The sequence below is a fragment of the Trypanosoma brucei genome, chromosome 4, assembly GCF_000210295.1.
Source record: "Trypanosoma brucei gambiense DAL972 chromosome 4, complete sequence".
NCBI lineage: Eukaryota > Euglenozoa > Kinetoplastea > Trypanosomatida > Trypanosomatidae > Trypanosoma > Trypanosoma brucei.
Window position 1 is genome coordinate 200,137 of NC_026737.1, and position 15,377 is coordinate 215,513.

Here is a 15,377-nt window from a genome sequence, read left to right on the forward strand (position 1 = left end):
GTAGCCCGCACTAAACATAAGCGGCAACAACCCCGCAACCCAACCTGCCGGCCGCGCTGTGGAATTGCCTCAGCGCCCATCGCCGACTTGAGAGGACTCTTCAACACACAACACAACACAACACAACACACTTCACTCCAGTCCAATCCCAAACTTCTCCCGCCTACGACAGGGTACACAATTCCACCACTTTACGCAGGGAAACCTCTTTTTTCCTCCCTACACTCTTGGCAACACAACCTATGGAGTGTGTCGAAGAAACGTGATCCATCACGAACCTCAGTTAATCCGATGCTTCTTCCGCGACCTCGGCGGTCGGCCATCGAGAAAAGTCAGCACCTCACACGCCGAAGAGCAGAGTTTGTCAGCGTCGTGTACACTCCGCAAATCACTACGGTCACCCCTTATGTCATCCGTTAGCCGCTGCTTCACAAATTCCACTAACAAAGAAACTTCATCCAGTGCCAGACTCTCAGCAGCAAAACTGTTCTCTCCGCCACACACCTCTGCAGTCGAACAGTCACCAGAGTTCCCTTTCTCCGAGCTAAGGGGCGCTGAGGCATTTTTAATTGTCTTCACCTTCTCTGCAAGCAGTAATATATAGTGAATCACAGCATCTCCAATCGGGTTGGAAGCGCCACACAACGATTGCGCCACAAGGGCATGCAGACACTTGAGGTCCGTCGCATGGCTCACCGCCGCATTGCCATATTTTCGACCCCCCGCTGACTCTGCGGCGCCAGTGACGAAATGCGCATCGAAGAAGGCCCATCGCTCAGAACTTAGAAGCTCCTTCGCCCGTTCTTCATAACGTGCGTGCGAGGCCACATGAGCCTCTGACACCTTCCGGTCGTTATCAAGAAGCCTCTGTAGAGCGCTGATGGCACTATGGCGCTCAAAGCGTGCAACTATAGTGTTCAAGTACGGACAAGTTAACCAAAAAAGGGTTGCGCCCACAGCCGCAGTGCGGCCGTTGCGTCCAACCTTCCCTGCAGTCGCACACAACACAGCAGCCCCACCATGTTTAGTGCATGTTGCGAGTTGTGCGTCGGGAACCCGGTAGTTTGATTGGTCAGCCGCCGCCACGAACGCACTCGGGCTCTGCATTGTGGCTTCCGCCAAACAAGTTGGAGGTGTTACACTGATAAGATTAACTTACTATACAAAAACCTCCGCTGTGAGCCCCTGCTAGCCATTTTATATGGTGTGTATTAGCATCAATGAATGGAAGGGATTGAAGAGACGGTAGTAAAATCGTTTGGCCAAAAAAACACAATGGGAAAAACAAGTGTAGACACAGAAATACATATAGTCACACATACGAAGGTGTACATGGGTGACAACGCAACAAAGAAACAAGCATCATCAGGGGTGGAAGAATGAAAAAAAAAAAAGAAAGAAGGATTGCTCACAAGGAGTAAAATTCATCTACAAAGAGGAGAATTATTTATACGGAAAGGGACACAGGAATCGAGCGGGTGAGTGACTACCGAAAGCAGGAAAAGGAAACATTAATATGTACAAAAAAAAAGAGGTGAAGAAAAAGAAGCCCCCTTGCACCCGATAGTTCTCCTCGCCCCTTCCCTCCCTCCACACGGTGTAACAACAACATTCCGCAGGTGGACCATCCACACCATATACATAGGGGCATCAAAGCACCTATTATTCCTAAGAAGATTACGCACTGGGATATACACATGCGCAAATATATATATATATATATATATGCATGCGTTGCCGCCCGCTGCCATTGCCATTAGACAAGGTCGTATACCTTGTTCACTTCCTCGATTGTAAACTCTTTCTTCTTAGGCACTGCAAGACGTCCCACGTATTCCTGTATCTCCTTTGCGTTTTTCTTCACCATGTCAGGTCCCGCATAGAGGTATCGTTTTCTGCTCTCCTCCATATTGGCTTTTTTGCGTGCGAGCGTTTCTGTATAAAGCCTCTCCACACTACTCTCGACATCAGCGGAGGATATTTTTTTGGATAAAGTTTTCCTTTCCTCTTGAATCTCCAAATTTTCACGAGCTGCACGCCGCCTGTTCATTTCATGATCGACCTGCCGCACGACGCTACTCTCAATTGCTTCTTTTGGTAGCCGTTTTGGTGGGGCTGTTGGATAAAAACGGGCGTCCAGTTGTCGAAGGGTCTCCGCTTTGTGTTCAACCGATTTGTCATGAAGGCGTGTGACAAGCGCCTCGAACTGCCCCTCCGTCAACATGAGTCCAATCCTGGGATGTGAATCTTGTTCCATATCTAGTTTATGTTGTTTTAATCGTTAGCACTTTCCTCACACACCAGAAAAATTCTAAGAAGTGAGCAAGGATTCAAAATGGCACCCCTTTACAGGGGAACAGCACATAGTAAAGATCGTAAAACTTGAAGGAAATGGGGTGGAAAAAGAGCAGTGAAGCAAACACTGTTTTGCTCCCCATGTACACACCGGGTACAAGCACACGGATACACGCAAACAAACAAACGAACGTTTACGCAACTTCGTCTCACATGGACTAAACCTAAAGAGGTGATCACACCCCCACAAAAAGCTAACAATGGAACTCAGGTGCGCTTACAACTTTATAATCCTCCCACGCTGCAAGGACTTCACGGTCAAGCTCAAAATAGCGGCTCAGGGGTTTGTGCCACTTCGCGTCCAAATCCACAACGCCAACACGACATATGGCTGCTTGAGGATGCTCCAAGTTAATCGTCACACCATTAGGTGTATCTCCGCATTCGATGAACCTGACACGCGGGTTGCTACATAAATTTGCTGACTTTTCCTCAGCTGCCGAACCATCCATGCCGAACTTTGGTGGTGACGACAGTGATGGTGGCAACTCCACCTTCTCTGATATCGTTAAAGCAACAAGCACGGACACATCCTTCGCTGTGACGGAAGCGTAGAAACGCTCAACGCATTCCTCAAAACCCATTGGAGGGGCAATAAAATGTGTCAAATGAATACCGCTACATGTCTCCATGCATAACGAAAGGGGAAGCTCACTCTGACAAGCACAGCTTTCAGCCGCAAACTGTCCCTCGCAAGTGCTGCAAACAATCCAACGAACGCTTGACATGTTTCGTGCCTCACTCCACCGAAAAAGCAACTCAATGTCTAGCACAGGCCACTCACAACTGGAACTGCTGCCAAAGAGTTGCAGATTTGCTAATATGGAGAGGATCCCCGATCGCCGCAGAACAGAGGAAACAATGTCAATAGAGTTCTCATTCAGCCCTTGACCTGCATCTGTTGCATGAAGAATCGCAAGGTTATTTCCGGGGTGTTCGCTGAGGTGTTGCAGTGCGTCTACGATAGAAGACCCATCACCCAGCAACAGCTGATTTGGGCAATAGGTGCAGCGACGCTCCATGGACACCGGGGTGCTATGGTTGTGCCTTTTGCGTTTCAGCAGTTGCATGAGCGAGAATCGGCACTGACGCAGCTTGATTGGATGCAAATAATATTCTACACCGTCCACGACCACACCCACAACAGCGGGCCGCCTCCATACACCCTTTGGCTTGATTTCCATGGCCAAAGTTGAGTAATGTGGCCAACTGTCTGTCATAGCTTCTGTCCCTACACCGTCAGAAGTGCTTCTCCCGCCATGGAGCTGAATATGTCGTGGGTCAGCTGCGAAGTTGGAGACAAGCTCAGCGTAAAGAGCTTCTTGGCAACGAGCCGCAAATAGCGGATAGGCAGCGGCGCATCGCTCCCTCAACTTATCGTCCAACCCGATACCTAATCTGAAACCAATAAAGTCGTTCAGTGCATCACAGCAGGTGGGGCATCTAAGCAGCTTCCGCGCGCTCAGTCGCAATGCAAGTTGCCACAGCAGATGAGACGGCAGCAGATGGCCCCATTCACGTGCCTCCTCTTCCGACAATGCAAAAACGATGCTACACGCTCCTGCACCGAGGAAGCGCATCGTCGCTAACCGGGAGTGGGGAGGAGGAATCCCCCGCTATGCATATCGGTCGAGGAGAAGGTTAACAAAAAGGAAAACAAGTGCACATCAGAGGGCGGAATGGGAAAAAAAAACGGACGGGCAAAAGCAACTGGTACCATTAAAACGAAAGCAGTGATGGTCCACAGAGACTTCCGAATGTGTGGCAACAAAAAAGTATCACGACACGATATAAGGGAAAGAGCGGTGGAACATTGCGTTGTGTGTGAATACGTTTCCCTGGACCACTAAATTCATTATTCTTCTTCACCGTTGGTAGGGATGGGACTAATGACGACGTTTGCTGCACCTCCCAGATGACACTCACGCACCAGTTCAGCATACATCTTAGCTTCCGGAGAGGTCCCCATAATTCGCCGCAACAATTCCATGACTCGCAGTGCTTCCGCCCATGTCCAACCTCGGCAAAGATCCAGCAGTTTCCCCCGAGGTGGTGGAGACTGTGACAGTAATTCGATAGATAACAACCACCTATCACTGCCGCGCCTCGAGTCACTCCACAAAAGCGCTTGTTCCGGTCTGTCGTGTACAAAGCGCCCCGCTCTCAGTAACAACGTCATGGCATCATCAACATCGCGCAGCGCAAAGACAAGAAGCGACCGCTCGTAAATGTTCGGATGCTTTAAACTCTTGAAAAAGTAGAGTGCAGCATTGTAGTCATTTGTTCCGTATGCGGCACTCCGTAACAGATGCGAGGTGATGTTCGCCGGTATTGGCATTTGCATCACCCGGCTCAGGTGATGGTAGAGAAGTCCAATAATCAGCAGCGCATGGAGAGGTTTATCCTCGCGGAGTGCAACAGGAACACCCCGCCGACCCTCCCTCCCCAACTGTGTCATTCCGAAACCTTCCACGATATGGTTGAACAGCCGGCGCACCAACGGCCACACCGTGGTATCACTCCACCTTTCGCCGTCATAATGGAGTAATAGACCCTTCAGTAACGTCACAAGGGGTCGGAGGTATGTTGCATCCGCCCTGTATTCCTTCATCACCAACATTTGGTACCGATAGACGGCCTTGACTGCAGTGACAAGAGATTTCTCCTCCACTGCCTGGTAGTAAACGCGCACGGTATTCAGCAGGAAAGAGTAAGGAAATAATGATACCCCTTTACTTACAGCGTCAAACGGGATATGTGGCTTCATGCAAGCGATAAGCAACCAGTGCTCATCGATCACCTCATTATTTTCACTCAAATCGCTGATTGCTGTTAGTGCTTGTTCCCATGATAAAACACGAAGTAGTCGCTGAAGCCCATGTTCGTCCACGTCCAGCGCGCAAAGAGTAGAAAGTTTAGCTGTCTGCATGACATCGTGCATTGATTGCGAAGACTGAAGCAAAGCGCAACATGCCCCAAGTACACGCCTCCTCCACTGCACATCCTTCCTTCCATTGCTGAACTTCGTCCGAGAGGCAGAAATCACAAGCTCATCCGTCGCAAATCTGGTATCGCCATGAAGCAGATCCTGCAGAACAAGAGTCCAACGGTCCTGCGGATTGCCCCTCCAGAGCAATTTGACAACATTTAAGGCTAAATGGCGAGGCGCCACATAAGCCAGAGCGGCAGACGACTCCGGATAGGGAGGTTTCGTTCGCTGCATAATTACAATAGCACGCTCCCACTGCCCGGTAAGAACTAAGGCACTCATACAACTCTCCAAAGCTACCGCATGCGCAGTAAGATAATGTAGAGGGGTGGTTAATGCAATGCGGGACGACAGGGTAGCGTCTAAACGGCCAAAATGAGGAGTTGCGCGAAGTACCGCTAATGAAAACTCGTGACGAAGACCGGCGGTAAGTTGAACTTTCCCGCTTGCAAGGCAGCGCGAAACCTCCCGCAGGAATGCCTCGCCGGACAACTTATTGGTGAGACGGAGATGTTCCACCACGATGGCACAGAGAGCATTGCATCCCTCACCGTCTGTGACAATGTCATTACCCGATAGAAACTTGGCATATCGGTCGGGAGACACTGGTTTCAGCCCACCCCTTCTCCGCAAGCCAAAATGATGTTTGCGCAGCTCCCGAGGGATAACCTGCACAAAATATTGCTGGACTTTGCTGCTGGCGGAAAGGCACACAAGTCTAGAAAGTTCCTCGCTCTGGAACGTGAAGCACTGTATCTCACTACTTTCCTCCAATATCGGGGACTTCGGTGAAAGTTTCGGCTCACTTCGTGCCAGCATCAACGACTTGAGCCTAGCATTATCATGAACATTTTTTAGTTGTCTCCAGTCCCCATGCAGAGCAACGGCTAACTGCTCCTCAAAGGAAACAGGTGCTTGCAGCCCACCGGGAAGATTCACACGGCACAGAGCCCCTTCGTAGGCAAGCAGTTCATGGGGCAAAGCAGCGCCTCTTGATGCATACGGTGCGAGGGGGAGTGCTACGTCATAGTAACGACACCCACAAAGCAAACCAATGGCCTCAGCCCATTCGCCCCTCTGGGCCAGCTTAAAAGCCCTACGTGACAATGTTCCGGCGTACATGGACTCCCCCGTCGCTCGAGTGGCGTCCGTTAGTATTTGCATTCGTTGCGGGTGGTCGCCAGGTACCATACTGAGGATGGGACGCAATATGCCATATGAGTCGACGCCGTTCTGACTACAAAAATGGAGAGAAGCCTCCCATCCCACAGCGGAAATGCAGTCCTTTCGAATAAGTAGCGCTTGAGCTGCGTCACGCGACCTCCACCGCTCGTATGTTCTCAATGCACACAGCCAGTTCGGGGCGTATTCGATAGACGAAGCAACAAAGGAGGGTTCTACAGGGTGAAGACACTCTATAGCTTTAATCCATTGAACTATACGCGAAGTGTGTAACCAAAGAAGCCGTTTGGCCGAAGGCCGGACTTCGTGCGCGGCATTGACAACGGACAGAGCGACGCTCCACTGGCCTTGGGTTGCATATAACATGGCATATCTAAAAGCCAATACCTCTCTTTCTGACCTTGGCAATTTCTCAGGCCCAACCAGCGCCAGGAGACGGCAACAACTCAGTGCCGTGTCCGGTTGTTTCCCTCCCAGCTCATAGCAGTGCAGTAGTACACAAGACACAACTGGAAGCACACCTCCCAGCTGAGGGCGTTCTCGAATCGCTGCCAGCACTATGGACGCAAATTGAACAATTGTTTCTGAAGCCAGAAGACGGTTGAAAACGGCAAGCATGTCATCTTCAGTTTGCCAGGCGCCCACGATAACATGTGGTAGTTGCATCCACAGCCTGGACGTAGGTCCCAGTCTGCTGCACACAAATTCCCTCCGAGAAGGCGAAAATGCAGCCAACTGGGCGTCCATCAATGTCAAAGAGTTCCTCCAAGTAATGTTATGTCGGGCGAGGGCCTTCCAAACGGTTGTCGAGTTGCCTTTTGAGGCTAAGAACGACAAACGTTGCTGTTGCTCCGCACGCTGTGTCTCATTCAGCGTCCTCCGCATGAGCCTGAAAGCATCCCCCTTTGTCAAGGGTTGACCCTCAGTAAGGTGTTTCTTCCATTGCCGTAAAAGGGTGTCATCGCAAAAAATGCGCGCGGAACACCGCATCCCGCATTTCTACGGGGTATAAGTAACCCGCACAAATCTGCTACCGCTAGCACACTACACACACAAACACACGGCCATACAATGTTAACGAAGCGAAAAGAAAAAAAAAGAAAGGAAAGAAACACCATTACGCTTTATCGACGAAGATCGAAACACAAAATGTGAGTGAACAAAGCAGCAAAGGGACAGACGAAGATGTTGGTCGGAAAACGTAAACAGGACTGTTCAAGAAGAACAAATGCTACATCTCCCTAAGAGAGTCCTAGGTGAATAGCATGTACCCCAATCACTCCCAAACACGCGGCGTACAGCCCCCCCCAAAAAAAAAAAAAAATAATGATAATAGAGAAGGAGCACCATCATCAGCACTGCCTGAATCACGATACTTCAATGCATAAACTCGTTAGGCTTCCACCGGCGGATAAACTGCGGATCCCTATACTTCCACCCCTTCACCTCGGGATCAGTCCAGCAGAGTGGACGTGGATTCTTGTCTGCATGCGGGTGAATACTATCCTCATACAACCAGGCCTTTTCCAACGGGGCAATGCGCGTCTTTAGTTTACGGACAAAGTGGCGGTTAACTTCATCCTTCAAAAACCACCACATGAGCATGCAGGGATCACGCTCATACATATCCGTAAGCCTAATACGGTACTTCCCACCCGGGTATGCCGTCTGCCACGTGATGGGCACACGAATCCATTGATCACCAACCATCACAACATCTTTAATATTGACAATAACAACATGATCACCCGTTATCATCCCTGGCGTAAAATCAGGTCGATGCTGTCCAGTAATGTATTGAGCCGCTACGGCTGCCACACGCGGCAGCTGCTCACCGCGGGCATCGAGTAACCACCACCTCTCCCCCTCGCGGCAGAGCCATTGCTTCGACATATCATTATACAGCGGCAGTCCCTCTGGATGGTGCTTGTGCCGCCGTAACACACTCTTGAAGGGAGCCATAACTATCCTGGTTGATCGCTGCATCAGTAAATAGCTACGCGAGTAACAAAAATATTACGTCAAGAATATTATATATATATATATATATATATATATATATATATTTATATATATACTTCCTCCTTCCTACCGTTTATAGCACCCGCCTTGTCAGTTGGGACCGCAGTGCCTCGCAGGAAGGGACTTTTACCTTCCGCGTTTTCGTTAACTTTAGGCGATTTCATTGCGCACGATAATAATAAAAAGTGGAAACAAGCAAGAAGTTTGTAGTACGAACCCCTGTGTGTGAAGGGGGGGGGAAGCATTCATTTAGAAAAACTTACGAGTGGTGTGGAGAGGAAATTGCTGGCGCATGTAAAAAAAAACAAAAAACAGATGGGACGCACATTCAACACAAAGCTGTATACAGCGCTCTCGAGGGTTCTCACACAACCTAAGTTTAGAAAACAAGCAAGCATTTCTCCCCTCCTCCCCCCAATTCGCGTTCCCCCGATTGTTTATTCGACAGCACCTGACGCCTTGCCCTCAAGTGTTCTCCTCTTCAACTCATCTCCCCCAACCATTCACCTCCTTCACAGTTATAAGTAAAATGTGTAGGGGAAAAAGTAAAAACCACACAAGTAGTTACCTTCCATTACCTTTAGCTATCCCTAGTACGTAGCAATTCTCTTTCGTTGTCTCCTTCCTGTTCCCTTCGCTTGTGACCTTCAGCAGACCCTTGGGTTCCCACAAAACAGTCACAAAGGTTGAAGGTGGAAAGCAAGTGTAAACATCAACATGACAACTCACGCCAAATAAAAAAAAAAACATTTTCCCTCTCTTCCCTTCACGTGCGGACCCCCTGAAAATCAGTCCCCTCCCACACGGCCACTGTGAGAAGCAAACCTCACCGCATATGCCCTCCCCCATTCAAACACATAACTCGGGGGGAAAGGGATATAAGCAGAAAAGAAAAAAAAGAAAAAGGAAGAAATACTCGCGTTAAGGGAAATTTTTGGGGGAAAAAAAAAAGAATAGCAAGGCAACGCCCTCTTCCCTCCTTTTGCCTTCCCTCCCTCGTGCTCTCCCTCCCATTTCCTTACAGATCGAAGAACTACTGTGCCCAGCAATGAACAAAAAGAGAAAAAAGACTTTTTCAGACTACACTCCTTTTTCCCAACTCCGGTTGAGTTTCAGTAGCACTACTGCACGAGGGAAGCGAATGCGGTCATGATCTCCTCGTGTTGCTTCTTGTAGTACTTAACGTTGGCTTCTTCTCCTTCCTGAGGGTCTCGGAACTTCATTTCCGTGAGACCAGTGTAGACATGAGGGATCTTTTCGCGAATGTAATTCCACGTGATCTTGTGCTCGCCCGCAGACTCCGCTACAACTCGCTGACCCTCCTCGTAGAAGGTGACAATGTTGCGCAACATCCAGCATGTCTTATACGGTGGGCAGTACTTGTCATACGGAGTGAAGGCATTCTGCTGAAGAAATTCCTCACGGATAACTTTCGCAGTCTCTAGAATTATCTTGTCAGACTCAGAAAGGGAGTCTTTGCCGACGAGCTGAACAATTTCCTGCAGCTCCTCTTCGCGCTGCAAAATCTCAGCGGCAACTGAGCGCAGCCGCATGTAGTCGGGGTCGAGAGAATTGAAGAAGGGCTCCAAAGCCTTGAGGTACTTGGAGTAAGAAATGAGACAGTTCACGGACGGGAAGTGTTTGCGTTGAGCGAGTCGCTTCTCGAGTCCCCAGAAAACTTGCACGATACCAAGGGTGGCGGACGTTACGGGATCGGAGAAATCACCACCCGGTGGGGAAACGGCACCAACAATTGTTACAGACCCTTCACGCTTCGGCCCACCGATGCATGTCACACGGCCAGCACGCTCGTAGAAGGAGGCCAAACGGGCGCTGAGGTACGCGGGATAACCTCCATCTGCAGGCATTTCAGCAAGACGACCGGAAATCTCACGCAAAGCCTCAGCCCAGCGGGAGGTTGAATCGGCCATCATGGCGATGTGTTTTCCCATATCCCGATAATACTCAGCTAAGGTGATACCAGTGTAAATAGATGCCTCACGAGCAGCAACAGGCATATTGGAAGTATTTGCCACCAGGCATGTGCGCTTCATGATAGACTCCTCACGTCCATCAATAATGGTGGTGAGGGTGGGAAAGTCCATGAGCACCTCCGCCATCTCATTGCCACGCTCACCACAACCCACGTAAATAACAGCGTCACTGTTCGAGTACTTCGAGAGTGCCTGACTGATAACTGTCTTGCCACAGCCAAACGCACCGGGGATGGCACAGGTCCCGCCCTGCACGGATGGAAACAGGGCATCAAGCACGCGCTGACCAGTAAGAAGTGGGTGGTTTCCAGACTCTTTTGAAGCCACAGGCCGGGGGGTCCGCACCGGCCACCGGTGCATGAGCTTGAGCGACTTGACCTTCCCATTGTACTCCAACTCCACAATATCGTCCTCCAGTGTGTAGTTTCCAGAAGCCACAATGGAAGTGACCCTCCCTCGGATGTTTGGCGGGACCATTATACTGTGGTTGTACATCAGTGAGTTCTCCACGACCGAACCAATAATATCGCCACCGGAAATGAGGTCCCCAACCTTCAAGCATGGTTTAAAATCCCATTGTTTCTGGTCGTTGAGGGACTTCACCTGAACGCCCCTAGGAATGAAGACGTTCTCCACCATGCGGTAGATGGTATCGAGGGGGCGCTGAATCCCATCAAATATTTCTGACATGATACCCGGCCCAAGTTCAAGGGAGAGAGGCTTACCTGTACAGTAGACTGGATCTCCAACGGTTAGCCCGCCAGTTTCCTCGTACACTTGAATAGTGGCCGTATCACCCTCTAGTCGAATGATTTCACCCACCAACCGAAATGAGCCCACCTGCACAAGTTCGTACATCGCGCTGCCACCCATGTTCTCCGCAATAACGACAGGTCCGGAAACAGCCTTGACGGAACCCATCCGCTGCTCTGTTTTGTATGGGTTGCGGTCGCTCGACATCGTGTCTTCTCAACCTTACCGTGCACGAAGACTTTGAATTTAAAAAAAAGCAATTGGTGAAGGGGTGGCTCCACCTCAATTATGCCTTCAGTTGGCCTCTTCCCTTATTTTTCCTTCTGTTCCGTTTTGCTCGCCTTTCTCTGTTCTATTCTCAAACTGTATGAATAACTACCTGCTTTGAGTACCCGAAGGGTGCGAACTTAAATCCCTGAAAAGGTGCACCAACGTTGTCACAAAGCGGGGCGTGGCGACCGAGACAGGTCGTCAAAAAAAAAAAGAAGGGGAAAGAAAGTGAAAATAGGTGTAAGGAAGAGAAGCGAAGGAAAATAAAAGTTAGAAACATAAAATGGATAGCACCACCGCGTGTGGGCTCCAAAGTAATAAACACGAAAACAAGGTTGGGGATAGGCAAAATACAAAACACCACTTCACGCAGCACCTACATCCGTGGAAGAAAGGGGGATAGGGAGTCTGGAAAACTTGTAAATATGCGCATACGCAAACAACAGTATCTCCGAGTCCTTAAGTAGGAAAAAAAAAGGAAAAAAAGACTCTCCTCTCCCTTTTTTACTTCAGAACTCAATCGGAACCGCAGTGCCAGAGCAACTTTAATAACTTTCTTGCGAGCATGCACAGTGGCCTCACAGAAGGGGGGGGGTTAATGGAAGTAAGAACTACACCCAACTATTCACTGCATTTTTATCGTTGCGCATGTTTCTTAGTCAGCTTTTATGGAGTTGTAAATAGTTCTCACAAACACAGCCGATGCGACAAACCCCATCGTACCCAAGAAAACGGCAATGAACACCGAAACCTCAAAGGTGTACACCAAAAAAAGTATCACAGAAAGTGGCTGACGAATTTCCAGCGCTCCGTAGAGATACACAACACTATAAAGAAAAAAGTACACGCCGCAGCTTCCGGATGTACAAAAGCTTCCCCACCACCACTCATAATCTTCCTCAGAAAGCATGGCATACGTCACCACAACCGCAACCTCCGCACAAACAGCGGAAATGATAAAGGACACACCAAAAAGATAGCCAACATAGAGGAAGGGTTGACCCTTCCAGAAGGAACCCAAGACGCAAATGACCTCCATAAACGCTGCAGTGAAGGAAACAATACCGCCACCCAAGATGAACATGTAGCGCCTTCTCACGCTTTGTTGGGAAATCGCACGCGGAATACTGCCCACTTTGGTCGGCAACACAAACGCAGACGCCCTAAACCCAGCTGATAGGCCAATAAGCGATAATGGTACGGGGACCGCAACCCAGAGAAAGAAGAGAGTAAGAAGAACCGGCAGAGAGACAGCAGTGCTCCCGTGCTTTGACCAACTGATCATGTTCCCGGCAAGGTACCCCAACAACAGGGATAATGGAACCATAGTCACAGCGGCAATGCCGTTCTTCCATGTCCTGATTTGGAAAAACACCAGCATTTTCCCCGCCACATATCCGGAGACGCAGCTTGAACAACAGAAGAATATTATCAGATTTGTCAGCAGGTTACCGCTGTGCCAGGGTTGATACTTTCTAACGGCCGATGAAATCACCGTCAGGACCACCACAGCCACCATCTGACATCCCGAAGAAACAAGCCCCGTCAGGACGAGGGGCCTCGACGGTGCTCTAAAGACATCGCCGCGTACAAGCTTCCATCCAGACTCTTCCTGAACGTCACCACTCACAAGCATATCGTTCTGCATAAGAAGGTCTCTACGAACAATACGCAACAAAACGATCATAACGAGCACACCCAGGAACCCGAGGAGAAGCATAGAATTGAACAGTGCTGTCAAGTGGGCTTTCTTCCGCTGGGCCCCTCCCAGACGCCAGTAGACGTCCCACCGTGTCACAAACACACCTTCACTACTATCCTGCTCCCATGTTACTGAATACGAATACGCCACGTTGGTGGCTCCTGTAGATGCAGGATCGGGCCACTCGTCTACGGAGGCACCGTCCGGGGGGCACCCCGTGGGGCTGTTTAGTGTTTTTGGTTTCGCGTAGAATCCTGTCAACATATATTCCCCGTTGGGAAGGACGGCGTAAGTTATGGTAAAATGGATATGGTTGTTTATCAAACACTTGTCACCGGCAGCCCCTTCCTCCTTCAACTTTTCGTCACCCTTTACATGTACGCCAAGCCGGTACCCGAGTCGTAACTTCTCGGTCGTTCCTTTTTCAATCCTTTCCACAAGTGGTAGGCCAGCAAGAAACATATGACCGCGGTAACTCTGAGTAATGAGATTATCAAGGTCCTTCTTGTCACCTTCGGTGTAACTGACAATACACAGAGGCTGGCAAGTTACGTTCCTCAGGACGTTAACGGAGTACAGCGAAGGCAACACGTGGTTCCCGAGAAGAAGCTCCCCTAAGTTCTCCTTTCCGGATCCTTCCTTCAGAACATGTGCTGCAGGTTTGCATGCTTTCATCTTATAGAAATCGTATGGCACCACACCTTTACTGGAGGTTAGAGAGTTCACCAAAACAGGGACCTCATCGCCCTCTTTGTACCCGATGGGTGCCGTAATCTTAAAAAACGAGCTTGAAGCCTCGTTCACAGAGAACACAAACAACACCAACACAAGCCGGTAAAAGTGAAACTTGTAGCCCATTTCAACAAACGGTTCTGTTGGTACTCTCCTCGGCTATGACGTATATATATATTTATATCTTTTACTTTGTTACGCTCCCCGCCTCTACGCTGCGTGGATGAATTAGCCTCAGCCCGTTTCTATCAACTGCTATTTAAAGGGAAAACTAGATAACCCTCGCTACTCAAAGGTCTTCATTGAAAGTGTCAACGCATACACAAAGAGCCGGAGAATATTGCAGAGGGCAAACGCGATTAAATCATGCAACTTCAGTAGGTCTGACAACATACAAGCCTTCAACCGCAACGGTGGCAGTCGTCCCCTCATCAAAGTAGTGAATCAAAAAAATTAATAAAAGCCAAATAAAGTTAGAAATGAGCAAAACCGATGTACAGCAGCTTCAGCACATTGCGGGACAGCTCCCATGCCACAGACTCAATATGGAATCATTGCCTCGTAGTCTGCCGTGCGGCGCGCCAGCACCTCTACTTTCTTGGGGCAAACAAATCCGCCGTTGCGGTTGCTCACCTTTTTGGGTGGAAGTGGGGTTCCCGCCTTCTTAGCGGCCCGAAATGCTTCAAGGTCCTTTAGCTTCTGCTTGAATGCCTCCTGGCAGCGAGACTTACGCACGTGCTCAAAACGCACACAGATGCGCTTGCGAACTGTACGGTTCCTCACCGGTTTGTTGATAATGACACCAACACCACGCGGTGTCACATTCCATACAATGCCGGTTCGGCCGTGGTAATACTTGTGAGGCATTCCAGCACGTACAGCAGCGTCCGCTACGACGTCAACGTAGTCACCGACCTTGAAATTGGTCAGTATCGTACTGACAGAAGGAACTCCGTGCTTGCGAAACTTCTTAGCGAAGAGGTGGCGGGTGCCACATTTGTACCCGTGGGAGTGAACCATCGCCTGCTAAACCTAGAGCGGCACATAAACAGAAGCGTGAAGCGAAGAGGTAATTAAAGTGAAAAATGGAAATATGTAAAAACAGCGGGCACGCGGTAAAGCGCAGCCCGAATAGCCAACATTACCCCTTGCAACGAGGGCCGGAATGGCATGCACCAAGAGGATTAGTCCACCACGACAACGCAATACACCGTGCACAAAATGACCCAAGTTTTTGTTCTTCGCCACAGATTTCAACCCCTTTCCCTCTATCTCTCCCCTTCATAACCCACACTGTCCCCTCTTGTCCCCACACACACACACCCGACGTATTTGCTACAAGTTAAGCAAACTCTCAAACACGGTATATGGGTGGAGA

General features: G+C 49.5%; 8 protein-coding genes across 8 annotated transcripts; all 8 read right to left on the minus strand.

Annotated features, from left to right (window-relative positions):
- Positions 1-279: 279 nt before the first annotated feature.
- On the minus strand, positions 280-1,107 carry TbgDal_IV860 (hypothetical protein, conserved; the record flags this gene model as incomplete). The annotated part of the gene is made up of 1 exon (XM_011774369.1): positions 280-1,107. The coding sequence occupies one exon, from the start codon at positions 1,105-1,107 to the stop codon at positions 280-282; it is 828 nt and encodes a 275-aa protein (XP_011772671.1).
- A 649-nt stretch (positions 1,108-1,756) lies between these two features.
- Positions 1,757-2,257, minus strand: TbgDal_IV870 (hypothetical protein, conserved; the record flags this gene model as incomplete). The annotated part of the gene is made up of 1 exon (XM_011774370.1): positions 1,757-2,257. The coding sequence occupies one exon, from the start codon at positions 2,255-2,257 to the stop codon at positions 1,757-1,759; it is 501 nt and encodes a 166-aa protein (XP_011772672.1).
- Positions 2,258-2,549: 292 nt separating this feature from the next.
- TbgDal_IV880 (hypothetical protein, conserved) lies at positions 2,550-3,935 on the minus strand (the record flags this gene model as incomplete). Its single annotated transcript, XM_011774371.1, has 1 exon — positions 2,550-3,935. The coding sequence occupies one exon, from the start codon at positions 3,933-3,935 to the stop codon at positions 2,550-2,552; it is 1,386 nt and encodes a 461-aa protein (XP_011772673.1).
- A 275-nt stretch (positions 3,936-4,210) lies between these two features.
- On the minus strand, positions 4,211-7,516 carry TbgDal_IV890 (hypothetical protein, conserved; the record flags this gene model as incomplete). The annotated part of the gene is made up of 1 exon (XM_011774372.1): positions 4,211-7,516. The coding sequence occupies one exon, from the start codon at positions 7,514-7,516 to the stop codon at positions 4,211-4,213; it is 3,306 nt and encodes a 1,101-aa protein (XP_011772674.1).
- Positions 7,517-7,903: 387 nt separating this feature from the next.
- Positions 7,904-8,512, minus strand: TbgDal_IV900 (50S ribosomal protein L13, putative; the record flags this gene model as incomplete). Its single annotated transcript, XM_011774373.1, has 1 exon — positions 7,904-8,512. One exon carries the CDS (start codon positions 8,510-8,512, stop codon positions 7,904-7,906), a length of 609 nt encoding a protein of 202 aa, XP_011772675.1.
- A 1,157-nt stretch (positions 8,513-9,669) lies between these two features.
- TbgDal_IV910 (V-type ATPase, A subunit, putative) lies at positions 9,670-11,232 on the minus strand (the record flags this gene model as incomplete). Its single annotated transcript, XM_011774374.1, has 1 exon — positions 9,670-11,232. The coding sequence occupies one exon, from the start codon at positions 11,230-11,232 to the stop codon at positions 9,670-9,672; it is 1,563 nt and encodes a 520-aa protein (XP_011772676.1).
- A 988-nt stretch (positions 11,233-12,220) lies between these two features.
- Positions 12,221-14,125, minus strand: TbgDal_IV920 (endosomal integral membrane protein, putative; the record flags this gene model as incomplete). Its single annotated transcript, XM_011774375.1, has 1 exon — positions 12,221-14,125. The coding sequence occupies one exon, from the start codon at positions 14,123-14,125 to the stop codon at positions 12,221-12,223; it is 1,905 nt and encodes a 634-aa protein (XP_011772677.1).
- Positions 14,126-14,539: 414 nt separating this feature from the next.
- TbgDal_IV930 (ribosomal protein L21E (60S), putative) lies at positions 14,540-15,019 on the minus strand (the record flags this gene model as incomplete). Its single annotated transcript, XM_011774376.1, has 1 exon — positions 14,540-15,019. The coding sequence occupies one exon, from the start codon at positions 15,017-15,019 to the stop codon at positions 14,540-14,542; it is 480 nt and encodes a 159-aa protein (XP_011772678.1).
- Between the last annotated feature and the right edge of the window lie 358 nt (positions 15,020-15,377).